The sequence below is a fragment of the Tetranychus urticae genome, chromosome 3 (assembly GCF_039701765.1).
Source record: "Tetranychus urticae isolate SD_2017Ah chromosome 3, NJAU_TeUrti_SD_1.0, whole genome shotgun sequence".
In the NCBI taxonomy this organism is placed as follows: domain Eukaryota; kingdom Metazoa; phylum Arthropoda; class Arachnida; order Trombidiformes; family Tetranychidae; genus Tetranychus; species Tetranychus urticae.
In genome coordinates this window covers 22,495,660-22,509,494 of record NC_142960.1, presented here as the reverse complement: position 1 = coordinate 22,509,494, position 13,835 = coordinate 22,495,660, and the positions used below count along the sequence as shown (strand labels likewise).

At 30.4% G+C, this 13,835-nt stretch overlaps 1 protein-coding gene and 2 long non-coding RNA genes across 30 annotated transcripts; 1 reads left to right on the top strand and 2 right to left on the bottom strand.

Annotated features, from left to right (window-relative positions):
- Positions 1-1,230: 1,230 nt before the first annotated feature.
- LOC112539166 (uncharacterized) lies at positions 1,231-3,988 on the bottom strand. 2 transcript variants are annotated; one of them, XR_016199480.1, is made up of 4 exons: positions 3,536-3,988; positions 3,114-3,265; positions 2,250-2,652; positions 1,231-2,182 (listed from the first exon to the last, which is right to left on the bottom strand). It is a non-coding gene; the product is annotated as an uncharacterized LOC112539166 (long non-coding RNA). The 2 variants fall into 2 exon arrangements; XR_016199479.1 differs by having other exon boundaries at positions 2,250-3,265.
- A 232-nt stretch (positions 3,989-4,220) lies between these two features.
- LOC149093628 (uncharacterized) lies at positions 4,221-11,128 on the top strand. 26 transcript variants are annotated; one of them, XR_016199459.1, is made up of 13 exons: positions 4,221-4,359; positions 4,626-4,756; positions 4,871-4,989; positions 5,593-5,614; positions 5,680-5,786; positions 5,888-6,129; positions 6,298-6,357; positions 6,434-6,574; positions 6,627-7,216; positions 7,304-7,629; positions 7,984-8,190; positions 8,693-10,136; positions 10,986-11,128. It is a non-coding gene; the product is annotated as an uncharacterized LOC149093628 (long non-coding RNA). The 26 variants fall into 26 exon arrangements; XR_016199475.1 differs by having other exon boundaries at positions 4,253-4,756; positions 5,756-5,786; positions 6,093-6,129; XR_016199469.1 differs by having other exon boundaries at positions 4,253-4,756; positions 5,756-5,786; positions 6,093-6,129; positions 6,198-6,357.
- On the bottom strand, positions 6,155-13,824 carry LOC107365308 (uncharacterized). 2 transcript variants are annotated; one of them, XM_089268595.1, is made up of 5 exons: positions 13,689-13,824; positions 12,981-13,177; positions 8,732-9,633; positions 8,296-8,375; positions 6,155-7,150 (listed from the first exon to the last, which is right to left on the bottom strand). In XM_089268595.1, the coding sequence occupies exons 1-5, from the start codon at positions 13,807-13,809 to the stop codon at positions 6,771-6,773; spliced, it is 1,680 nt and encodes a 559-aa protein (XP_089124721.1). In that variant the 5' UTR covers positions 13,810-13,824; the 3' UTR covers positions 6,155-6,770. The 2 variants fall into 2 exon arrangements, with proteins under 2 accessions (XP_089124721.1, XP_025017219.2); XM_025161451.2 differs by having other exon boundaries at positions 13,557-13,696.
- Between the last annotated feature and the right edge of the window lie 11 nt (positions 13,825-13,835).

Below are 13,835 nucleotides of genomic sequence, written 5' to 3'. Positions count from 1 at the left end.
GATAATAATGGGAATAATAAAGATACAATGAATTTACTGTTGTATAGCCAAATGTGTCTATAAATGGATTGTCAATTTGTTTGAATATTTTCCTCTGTAACTCCATTTTTGCACCTCATTATTTTACAATAACAGTTACTTTTGTTATTATATATTAGCCTTTAATTTCTTTAACATAATATATTGACCCAATTGACCCCCTGCTAGATGGTTACTTGTTAATGACCACATAGTTTTGTTTGTGTTAATCATTGTGAATAAGTGAATAAATTAGTCAGCCAAATACAAAAGTGAGAAATCAAATGTTAATCAAAGTTAGCCTGAGTCGGTCCGTTTAACTGAGGGTTAAACAGCGATCCTTAATGCAACAATCATTTGTATCTTGTTGGGTTGTTCAGTCATTGGGTTTTATTTTTTTTAGCTCATACAAAACAAAAAATATACACAAAATACAGAAAAAATGACCGGAACTGTTATTACCATTTGCAAGATGAAAACAAGATTGGTCCATTGTTTAGCTTTATTAGGATTATTATTATTAGATTGATGGGTTAACATTAAGATTTGCTGGGTTAAAATGGGTTTTATTTTATGGACCGTAAACACATTTGTTTGTTCATCACTTTTTGTGGTTCCTAAATTTTTAGACTCAACACAAAGAGTGTTAAGGTTTACAGGCAAGTCGCCAGTTCAATTGGTCATCATTTCAATCCACCAAGCTTTAGCTTTCAAGTCAACCTTTACCAATAATCTGGTTGATAATGGGTTTGCATGGTTAACATTGTTATTGTTTACAATTAGGATAATTGAATAATTGCTGGCAACTTGGTAACCAGTTAAGGTTAGATCAGAATAGCGTAAACGGTTAATTAATAAAATTTACCTGGAAAAAGGTTTAATAATATAAATGTAAATCATAAATGGTATTGTTAATTATTAATTGGCTGTAAGTGAATTATTATTTATATAAATATATTTTTGATTACCATTAAACCTGTAGAAAAGCATTAATGTTATCAATTTGCTGTACCTTTGCTGTATATTATTATGATTGTTATACACCAACCTAATACAGCATCAAATTAATTATGTTTTTACTTCACTTCTTTCATTTTTCATCTTCAACATAATCAAGCAAATTGTTATCCGTCAAATTAATCCATTTAATTTTATTGTATTACCCTTTATATTGTGTTTATCATCTTATATTTTTTGCTTCTCCTCAGTCTCTTGCCATTGTTTACTTGATAATTTAATAATTGAAACAAAAGCCTAAAAATAAGTTTATATAAGGTGAATGTAACAATGATTATTATTAAAAGGTTAGGCTGATGGTGAAAATTATGTTTACAATTGTATTTACAGGTAATTTCAATGAATCCAGAGTGTTAACTTTGTGATAATAGTTTTCATTCAGAAAAGGTTAACATTTGATTAGCATTTGATTTGAAGGATTTGATTGGGATTCAAGTGAGATCTTTCCTTGTGTGTTGCATTATTTTCATGTGTGAAGGAAGTTGATTTTGTTTTTTTTACCTTCAATCACAATTGATTATTTACTGATTATTGTAATTTTCATTATTTGTTTGCCTTCATATGTAACTAAATTATGAACAATCTGAATATAATCACAGCAGGCTGTTGATAAAATTTCTCATCTCATGAATTTGTAATCATGGCAAAGAAAGGGAAAAGTTAACGCAATTTAAAACAAAACCAAAAGTACAAAGTTAACTTTGATTTAGCAGGTAAGGTTAACGAGTTTCAGTGGAATGTATTGTCTGCAATTCAATAATATTGGAATCCAAGCAAATTTTGCATGATTGAGTCAACAAATGATAATTGATCAAACAAATCCAAAAATATCATAAATGGAGTAAAAAATCGTCTTCGGTTCACATCCCTGGAAACATAAATTTGTGGCTTATAATTGCCCAGAACGACCTCTTGACGATTCGTGCAATCCACTTTGACAGTTGGAAATAAGATTCGAATGTCCATTCCAAATCGATATTGACCATCCAAACCCTTGGTTGATTCTTATATACTTGTCCATAGTTCAGTCCAAGAATTTAAATGTGCTTTGTGGTCCATTTCAGATTTGATATTAGTCCGTTCTGAGCGTCAATGTTTCTTGAGAAAGGCTTTGGAACTTCTTGCTTAAATTGGAATGACGGAATATCTGAAAGGTTAAAAAGGATATTCATAACAATAGCTGATAAAGATTATCGATTGTATTTTACTAATACCTTTAATGTTGTAGTTAACCGATGAAATGATGATTTGATCATAATTATTATTACTCATCTAAACTTGATTGAGTATCGGGTAATAATGGTTATGTCACTTTGATGGTAATTCACTTTAAGCCTAACAAATTTGCCAAGTTAACCAGTTTTAGTAGACTTTAAAATTTACTTTCTGATCATTAAAACCAAATGTTAACAGCAACTTCCATCCTTACTTTGATTCAGGTGATGATGATATAACCTTTCTCTTGAGATTATCAAGCTTTATAGTGGATAATAGAAGAGATGAAATGAATGGTGATGATGATATTAATCTGGATCCAAGAGAGTGAGAGGATGATATTGGTATAGATGAAACCAAATGATCTTCCAAAAGAGTCAATGTAACTAGAAAATTGAAAAACTGACAACTTAAATTAATAGATAAATGGTTTTTCAAGTTGCTCAAAAATAGGTAAACTGTTAACTTTATATAAAAAAAAGTAAATATACTTTTTCGATATGTTTGACTCATAAATATCACTTTACCAGGTTTGGAAGCAACTTTATAATAGTCAACTGATTGATAATGATAATAATATTGATGATCAACTTGATAATGGTTGAAAATTTGCCTCAGTTAACTTTTTCCTTTTTTAAATCTCATCAAATGACCTGAGAGTTAAGGTTGACTTGACACAACTCTATTAAAGCTGTCTCCATTATAGCCATCACTACTTTGGTCAACTTTATTTTAATGGTCCATTGGTTTATGTTGTTATTATCACCATCTTGAGCGAAAATGAGTTTCCCTATCATTTACTTGATTTATCTCGCAAAATCATATCAATAGGAAGACGACTCTAAATCTAAATCATATATTACTATTATTTGAATATATTGAAAACGATATATCCATGACGTTCCATGCCATCGAGTTCTCCAATGGTCACAGATCTTTTTCTTTGCTGGTTATGACCACAAACAAGCATCAAAATATCCTGTAAATGATTTTTAAGGGCAGCTCAGTAAGATATCTGCAATGAAGATGAAAAAGGTTGGTTACTTTGCGATTGCATGAAAATGTGGAAAAAAGATCAAGACATTTTTCCATGTTTTACTTTGGAAGTTTATAAAAGATATTTCACTCCGATGTCATGTTTGTCAAGTTTCTTTGTCTATAAGATATCAAATCAATGTTAATCTCAAATAAATTGCGATAACAATGATAACAGTTTAGGCCTGAAGGTAAATCTAATAGTCACAATCAGTTGAGAAATCAAAAATTAGTCTGAACATTTTCATACCTTCAGTATATTTTTGAGTCAACCATTAGTTGATATTTTAAATTTAACTTTTTTTGGGAACCATTATTGTTGTCTATAAGATGTAAAGACATGATGATCATGGTATATGAGGACGATAATGATTATAATGATGAGTCAAATAAACAGAATGATAACTTGTTACTTTCGTTAAATCAGGTGAAATCAAAATGCCTCAAAGCAGTTGAAAAACACAAACAAAAACAGCGAAAAACAAGTGAAACAAAAACTCGATGAAAAGGTAAAAAACAAGTTCACTCCGGGTAAAAAAACAGCCCAACTATTAATAGAATAAGAAAATAAGAAAATGTTATCTTAAGATTAGCGTTTTTTAGCAAAGATTAATCTCTTATCTCTTATATCTTATCTAAAGTTAACCCATTACTCAACATAAAGCAAATATAAAGCTAGGTTTGAACCGAGCTTTGTTTATTTTTCCCTTTGTTCTGGTAATAGTTATACTCTTTGGGTTTATCTTATTTTTGATTTTGAATTTTCAACTTATGAGTTTAATTCAACTGTCACAAGATGATGTAATTTAACTGTTAACACTGTTTTTTCCATTTTTGTTTGAATGTTAAATTGAAAATCGTTTTTTTCTGCCTTCAATTGGCAATGTGAGAGAAACAAAAGTTGTCATTTGAATATTTCTGTTTTCACTTTGCAACTGTGACTCAGGAAAACAAAAACAACTTGGCTACATTGTTATCGAAGTGATTGAAGTCTTGATAAAAGATTGAATGTTGGTGATGAAAAGGTTAACATGAAGATGTAAACTTGATAACTGCAAGACCAATCAAAATGAGGTAAAAAAGGGGAAACAAGTTAACCTTTTCTTCTCCAGGCAATCTTTTTCTCTATTTTTTAACAAAATTTTCGTCTTGTTACTTTCAATTTCCATCTTTCACTTTTCTTTTTCTTCTTTCCTTTGTTTCTGTGTTAACATCTTTTTTTGCTCATCATCACCATAATCACCACCATTACCTTCATCTTGAACATCTTCACCAACAACACCACCAACATCATCTATTTAACATATTTTATCCCTTTACTTTTGTGAAAAAATATAAAGTAACCCAATTCTCTAGTGAATATATGAAAATTACTTATTCTCACTTGTGGGGTTGACCCATCAATGGATGCAAATTGAAATAAAATTGATTGGACAAGCAACAAAAATATGCTAAACAATTTGATATACAAGTAATATTTCAATTCTGTCGTTAATTCTTTCAATTTTTGCTTCAGCTTTTCATTCTTTTTTTACTCATCTTCAGACTTTTAACTTTTCCTTGTCTCTCTCTCAATCTCTTTCAGGTTACCTTTGATGCTTCATCTCTCATATCTTTTTATCTCCATGTGAGGGGAAAAACAAGAAAAGGTTAAAAACTATTGAATTGTTGGTTTGATGATTTTTCACTTTACCGCTCTGAAAGGTAAGTCAAAGTAATCTATGCAAAAAATGAGCTTTCCTAGGCAAAACGTTGATCAAGATTGATGATGAGTTGATAAAATTGAAAAACGAACAAGATTTTCTCTAGATTCAGTTATCTGTTTCATGGTTCAAAGATGAAAAGTCATTCTCAAATTTTCTTGAAATTTTTACTGTACATTTCACTTTGCTTACCAAGCTTCAAGTAGTCAAAATATTAAAATTATTACCTTTCAATTGTTAGTTCAGAGTTTCAATTTTAAGCTCAATAATGTGCTAGAATTGACAACATTTCAATGACTGTAGACATAAAGGGATAATTAGGATACAAGGTAAAAATTGGCTGATAATTTAATAAGCTTAAGTTTTTTGATCTGAATTTAAGTTAATTATTAAGCCAATAATTTCAGTTTATTAGATTAGATAATTGTTTTTACTCATCTTCATTGGCCTTTATTTGATTCTTTTACATTTCTTGCACTCTTTTTAACAAAATTGTTTCTTGCCCTATCTTTCACTATTTGTGACTTGTTATCATTCCTATTGTAATAACCTTAATAACATCAAAACTCCCTATTTATTACATTTAATGTTACTTTTTATTTAGCGAATCAACTGTTGTTCCTTAGGTGAGTAAGTAATTTTGTAAGATTTTACCTTTTCTTCATTCTTACCTGATAAATTTCCTTTACAGTAAAAATACATTTAAGACGTTACTTGGTTATTGTTACTGTTTACGAGTTTCTTTTCTATTCCTATTTTGGCTTCAGATTGAGTTCAAGAAAGTTCATAGGAATTGTGGTAAGTGAATAAAAGAAAGAAAGTAAAATAAACTTCTTCAGCCAGTCAATTGGAGCAATTTTCGTCTGCAAATTGTGTTTATTTGTTATCATATAATTCAGTTGAGTTGCTGAAAAGATGATGATTGCACCAATCAATTTGACCAAGTTACTCACATAAACACAGCTTTAATTTGATATAAAACTTAAGCAGATTAAAAATGCCATGAAAGTCAAACATTATGTTGACATGTGAAGGAATTAAATACCAATTACAATGAAACTCATTCTCATCCTTTGCTTACCAACATTTTGCTGTGGATTAAAGCCCGTATAAAGAGATTTATTTTCAAATCTTTCATCAGGTAAAAATAACTTTTCATGTTTTAATTATTTACATAACTAACAACTTTATTTTTCATATTTTTTTCAGGTATTTATCAGGTTACACGTTTGATCGATTGATTTGAACCATCAATAGGAAATAATTTGCGCATATTAATCCAATTTCTTGGGCGTCTTTAATCGACAAGTCTATAAGGAGAAACTAAGGAAATTGGGAGAAATTTTGCAATTTTCCAATACATTGGAAGGTGACTAGAAAATAAGACTTTTATCTGACGATAAAACAAAAGTTCATTTCTATTAATTGTTACTTTTTTTACCAAGAGTTTAGATTACTTGTATACATGGAATTGGAAAGATTGTATTTTTGTTCTTTGCATGTTTTATTACAAAGCTGCCTTTCCTAATCGTCTACATTTGGATTGCATTGAAAGTATTTTGATATTGACAATATTTCCATGAACGGTAAACAAAATGTTTTTCAAGTTACAGAAATTTTGACTTTTTTTTCTTTTAGATTAACATGTAAAGACTAGAGAAAGAAAACAATGATCGAAGATTACAGTATATCTCGATGTTCAATAGATAATTACAATTATGCTGATTATTCAAATGGTTCACAAATTAAAGGGACAGAAATAAATGTTTGCATATTCTATGATCAACTACCCCTCGAAGCTAACAATGTGTCGCAGTGTTCCTTGGCTTTGCGTCGTAGTTCGTTAACACTGCTGAAAGCTGTGATTGTTGGTGTTGTTGAGGATGAAGTTGATGGATTAATGATTGCCACTGGTGTTATTGATGAAGATGTTGGCGTTGAACTTGGCTGATTTGATGCACCTGTTTGCGCTGTTGGAATTGGTGGAGTCAAAGAAGGTTGACCTGATCCTGGTGATACTGCTAGACGGTATTTGACTTTATTATCGGCTATTGTTGAGCTAAGTGTGTCTGTTGGACTAGTTGGTGAAGACATTGATCCAATGGTTGAACCCAAATTGGAGCCATTAATAGAATCCGTTGGAGGACAACAGCCACACATACCTGTGTGAAAAGAGTTGATAAAAAGATTAGCTCGATCTATTTTAATGTGAATTGGTTTGTTTGTCCGTAAGTATGAGTGATATTTAATTTCTTCATGACTAACAGTCTAATAAAATTGTTAATAATCTAATTTTTTTTCTCTTTTATTCACAGATAATAGTCTCAAAGATTGGATTTGCTATAAGTGAAGAGTAACTCATGATGAAGTTGGAAAAGAAGCAAAGGAATGAATTGGACAATGATTATTGCCATGATCATGTCAATGAATTTCAATTAACGCAAGACTTTCAGAGGGAACATTTAACTTGATTACAATTCAATCTATCTCCTAATTGATTTTACCTTTTTAAAGGTAATCCTAATCATATTGAGCTATCAAGAAAGACAAAGAATCAAGACAAGAAAAGGGAGAAATAAAAGAAAGTCGCAAAAGAAATAAAACTAAATTATTAAGGCAATTTAGCCCAAAGTAGCGAAAGGTAAGATAATTGTTAAAAAAGAGAGGAGAAAGACAAATGTTTCCTATTAAATAAATTACCTAAAATTGATCTAATCTATCTCATTAATGATAACAACTAATTAATAGCAATTAAAAGCAACTAAATTAACCAACTAAACAAGTAACAAGCAATGTAAACCATGCGCAATTTTTATTCATCTCAAACTGTAACACTTGTTCAATATTGCCAGGTTAAAATTAATTTAACATTTGTCATCCTTCATCTTCAGGCTTCTTTCAGATTATCAATTTACCTTTGTCTATCTTCATAATCATTTTCACTCCCATATTTGTCTTTCAACAAATCTCTTTCTCTTCTTTCCTCCTTTTTTAGACTATAACACGGCAAAGGAACCTGACGATAGATGGAGCTTGGCAATTTTACCTTGCTATTTATAGGCTTTTCCAATGATAGCTAACAATGGATCTGGTACAATCAACTAACCAATTAATCATTAGAGTTGACTTCATCTCCATAATCATCATCTTAGGCTTCATCTCAATAGTTAACTGGTTAATCATTATTATTCATGCAATCATGGTGAGTATTTATCAATTTAGTTTTGACTCTTTCTCTTGCGCCTTATCAAATGACAAATGTCATTTGATGAGAGATGTTGATTAAATTAACTGAAGAAATGCTTACCTTTGAAATTAGCTGATGAATAGGCAGCCAATTGTTGCGAGATTAGCATTGGATGGTAAGCTGAAAGTAGATGGGGAAACCTAAAATGCAAATGATGAGGATGAAAATAAAACGGTACAAGATTTTTTTGTTAGTCAATTAGAAGCAAGTTTTTATCATTTGAAGGGTTGCATTTTAATTGTCAATAAAAGCATCAGTCAATTTGAATGAGTGAAACAAAAAAAATTAATGAGATGAACTGAAATAAAGGTTAAATCATAGACTTGAAATAGATAAATTGATTAAATAGCTAGAAATCAAATCGCTTAGCAATTGAAAAAATAACCTCATTGACAAATGCAAATTTTGAAAAATTGGATTTTAATAGTACTAAATTTAAGTGCTTTTTTATTCGTAGGTAAATTATATTGATTGGATTAATTAATAGTTTAATCACCTTTCAAAAACTAAAGGAGACATCAATGGATATCGAAAATTTGGTAAAGACGGTGACATTCCTAACGATGGACGCCACAACGAGTGATCAAAATGAGAAGCCATTTTGCTGATTAACGGTGAAGCCAATGCTAAATCTTTGGATGATGGTGAAGTGGTTGGAGTTGTCGAGGACAAAGATGAAGTGAGGGGCAATTTTTGCTCTGAACTTGAGGTTATTGGTGGTCCAGCTGATGAATTTGGTGACGCTATCATTGACGCTGGCGTAGTTATGGATGAAATTGACATAGATACTGAAGGTGTAACTGTTGTCGCTGTATTGGTCAATGTTGAGGCTGCATGCGATGAAGAAGAGGAGGAGGAAGAGGAGGATAACGAAGATAATGATAATGAGGCGGCTGATAGCGACGAGGAGGATGAAGAAGATGATAAAACTGGAGATGATGAGGAAAATAATAGTGAAGTTGTCATATTATTGTTTATTATAGGTTTAACAAGCCTTGAGGAAAGTTGCTGTTGGTGATGATGATGGTTAAGATGATTGAGGTGATTAAGATGATTAAGATGGTTAAGGTGTTGGTTAAGGTGATTATCAGTGGGTGAATTAAGGTGAACTGCATTAAGGATTGATTCTTCTGGATTGTATGAGCCTTTTGATTGGACTGCTGAAACAGTTATTATATTATTTGATGAAGAATCACTCATATCTAAATTTTCATCATCATCCTCATCATCATCTGGACAAGCTGAATCGGGACGATCAATAATGTTTATATCATCACATTTAGGAGATCCATTGATGGACAAATCAACACTATCAACACCACTTTTATCTCGATCTTCCTTCTCTTTACGAAGCCTTTCCGCTTTCCGCCATTTGGCTCTTCTGTTTTGAAACCAAACCTGGATCAAAAATGATGTAAAGTTAATTTTAACTATCAATTGTTTAATTTTGGCAACAATTGAAGGATCAGAAGGAACACGTTAACTCAAATTGGCTCATCTTTCATCGATAAACTTTGATTATTTATCCTGTCAATGTGAACCCTATTTGGAGTGATAATTCAATCTACTTTGAAAACTGTTTATCAAATTGATTATTGCCGATGATAACTATTTGGTGAAAAATGGACAAGTTAAGTTAATTTAGTTTTTTTAGCCAACCATTTGTGTTTACAGAAATGTCTTCTCTCATTTGTACCATTTGCAGTTAATGACAAATGTCAAGTTTCTTAGCAAGTCAAGTCTGTCTTTCATTTTCTATTCTTTCTCTTCTTCAGGTTACAGTCTACTTTTGATATACACACACAATAAGGAATATATAAATTAAATTTTGAATCAAATCGAGATGAAATTGGGAGAATCAAATGGAAAGAGGATGAAAAATGAAGAGACTCAAGTAACAAGTGAGTTAACACAAAACGTCAATTTTGAGGCAAAATGAAATAAGTAGTAAATATATTTACAGCCCAAAATAAGTTTCTATCAATTTCATTGTGTTAAATGTATTTTTCAAGACGTTTGGCTTTTCCATTCAATCATAAATAAGAAGAAAAAAGGAAGAAAAAGAAGGTAAATTGAATGAAAAAAGAAAACTTTCTTCCACATCTTCATCATCTTGTTCCTCTTTCTATCTTCTCTATCTTCTCTATCTTCCCTGTCTTCCCTTAAGTAATGTACAAAATCCAATAAAGTTACCTAATCGAATGAGATTTGTGAGCAAAACTCAAATCCAATCAATCAACCTTATCCAAAATTCATACAACACTTTCAACAATAACATGTTAAATCAAATAGGAAGATAGCCAATGGAAAGATGAAACAAATGAAGAAAGATTAATAGTCAGAGGAGAGACAGATGATGAAAAAAAGTGATTCTTGCCTTGAGCTGAATTAATTGATTCAGTTGCATGATTCATTCACTTTACCATTTTCAACCATTGCATGATAACACTTTTTAACTACTGTATTAGCACCAACTGATTCACATAGAAGCATAACAAAGCAAATCATTCTAATTCTCGAGATAATTTGCTAATAAAAATAATCAGTTATTCTGGTGAAATCAAATTAATTACTTTGTAAATTAAGATTGAAAACTTGATGAGAATGCAAGGGATGCAAACAAGTTCTGAAGGTGTTATTTTCTCTCAATGAAATGAAAAAGTACATTTAACAGATGATTGTTTAATTTTTTTGATACTTCAATCACTAAGACAATTATAATCTTTACATTTTTACTTTAACCATTTCAGATTTTATTGTCAATCTTTGGTCATTGGATTTGGGTTGTTACAATAAACTAAAGATGAACCTTAAACCAACATTAAATCGTCCATCGATGTAACACCAACTGAAATGAAACATCTACAATTCCCAAGCGAGTCAAGTATTCAATTGCTATTCAATAAATAAAAAGATGGTGAATTAACAATAAAACCAGGAAAAAGACAAAGTTGCTGACCCAACACATGATATAGTACCAAGTCTCTTCGTCCGGCCAAAAAAATGCTGATGGAAATTGTTTGAATCAAATTCCAACATAATTTGATTCAATGTTTATCTATTTTACCTTTTGAAACAAAAAATCGATTCATAACTCAAAACAGGAGGAAAAGAAATCAAAATTCACACCAAAATCCAGCACAATTCATTGTTAATTGATTCTGGACTATTGAACTGGATACTCTCAAGTTTCGTACAATATTAAAGATATTTGTTTCAAATTCAGTGATAATTTCATCAGTATTTTAGATGATTGAAAAGCTGGTTTGGTGATATTGAAACAAAATTGTGATCAACTTAACTGGATTAACTGCTGTTGATTATATTTTCATGACAAAAATGACTGATCTAATTTAACTTACGTCTAATGGTAAAGGTTATCTAATTTAACAGTGAAAAACATTGAAATGGCCAAAATGATAATGAAAGGGCAAAAGACAGTGAATCAAATTAAATTGATGGATCGCTATCAACTATTGGTTAACATTGCAATTAAATATTTAAATTGTTGGAAAGTGTATTTACATGAAAGTAAATTAAATCAAGATACAAAGATGAATATATAAATATTCATCTTAATGGTTCAATGAAGTTAAATGTGATTCCAAGTGAAATTTACAAAGTTTACTTTAACTTACAAATTGAAATTGAAATTGAAATTGAAATGGTAAAATTTGGGAAAGCAATTGAAAAACATGACTTGGTCAGTTGATTAATTATTAATCTTGAATTGACACTATTCCTTTGAATAATTGATTGATAAGCAAATAAAATGCTATTTAAGTTATTCAAATTGTATCATTTCATCTTTTTTTGTATTGAAGTAAATGTTATTTTGTTTAACATGCATTTTGAAGCAATATTTTTAGTCTTTTCTTGTTATTTACCATTAATTTAATTATGCAATTTGTTTGATTTGAACTTTACGAATTAATTGTTCCGAATTGTTAATTGGTAAAATCGGTTTAATTTGGGTAAAGGAAAGGTAAATTGGGTTAATAATGTTAATGTAAATGGTAAATTGAATTGGTACAAATGAATGAAGATGCAAAAGCAAAAATGAAATTAAGAGTGAAACTTGAAAAGATGTGAAAAGGTAACCTGAGAAGATTTAGATTATTATTCTGATTACTATTACAATTTAACAATATTATTATTGTTATTATTAAGTTTAAAGATTAAATTGTGACAGCATAATACAGCAAATGGGAATGAAATACAAAAAAAGGTCTGAATTTATAAAAATATCTCAAATGACGAAAGTGGAAGTAGTTATTATTATTATTATTTGTGTTGGTGAATTGAAAGATAAAAATGGCAATCCAATATTATTATTGTCACAATCTAATCAGGATTAACCATCAATTTGCTGTTAACTAGATTATCCAATTGGGATGAGTAAAAGGATTTAAAAATATAAAAAGAAGCAACAAGAGAAAGATGAAAAGGATGATAAGCAACTGAATAAAGCAAATTTTTCTTCATTCATTGAATTGTCTTCCAGGTTAGATAGGAATACTAGGTGTATAAGCTTTATACCTGTTAACTTACTGTAAATGAAAACAAATTGTTCATTCTTTGATCTTCATCATTCATTTTACTTTAATCAGAATCAATTTGATACTTGAATTTGGCGGTTAAACTAAAATATGGCGATGCATCAAGGATTATAATATATGGGATTACAGTTGTACTTTTGAGAGAACCAAATAATTCTGATTTGAATTGAATAGATTGGGACTAACCTGTACTCTGGCTTCCGTCAAGCTGATCTTCATTGCAAGATCTTCTCGTGTAAAAACATCCGGATAATGAGTTTGGGCGAAAGCCTTCTCGAGCTCTTCCAATTGTTGAACAGTAAATGTGGTTCGATTCCTTCTCTGTTTACGCCGGACAAAAGCATCTTCTTGTAATTCACTTGAATATCCACTGTAATTTGGATCTAAGACCATGATGTTGATAAATAAAGAAACGGAAGATGAGAAACATTGTGTTTGATATTGCCTGTCAATCAACTGTCTGAATGAGACAATTGAAATATGTTTTTAAAATAAAAGACTTTTCTGGTATACAATCAGTGTTACATTGAGCTGAGGATGTTGAAAGCAAATCAAACTGATTCTCAAGTAAACTTATCTAAGAAGCTGCCATAATTAACAGTAAATAATCTGTTATCAAATTGAAACTGACAATACAAGATGTAAGTGTAAACATACATATCAGTGATATACAACATTTTGAAAGTAAAGGCTGAAAATTGATACGATGTTGGGAAAAAGTCTTTCTTTTTTACGTTTGCTATCGATGTTGGAATCTATTACTTTACAACATTTCTTGAAATCCTGAGTCAGATTGATGACATGATGGTTGACAGGATAAAAAATTTACTAAAGAGTTAAATAGTTAAAGGGGAAAGTAAGAAAAAGGCGAAAAACATGAAAACAGAAACTCACAATGTGCTGGCTGAGAGAAGAGAGGAAACGTTGAAATGTTACTCGGATTTGGTCCATGAGGATGGTGATGAGCATGATGTCCGATTCCAGAGGTTATTGAACAATGAGGATAACAAAACATTAAAATTGCCGTTTGTTGGTTGTCTC

Excerpts from the sequence above, each read along its gene's own strand:
- LOC107365308 (XM_089268595.1), bottom strand. The coding sequence starts at position 13,809 with ATGTTTTGTTATCCTCATTGTTCAATAACCTCTGGAATCGGACATCAT. Across the intron at positions 9,634-12,980 it reads TGACGGAAGCCAGAGTACAG|GTTTGGTTTCAAAACAGAAG; the intron begins GTTAGTCCCAAT and ends TTTTTGATCCAG. Across the intron at positions 8,376-8,731 it reads TCTCCTTTAGTTTTTGAAAG|GTTTCCCCATCTACTTTCAG; the intron begins GTGATTAAACTA and ends TTTGCATTTTAG.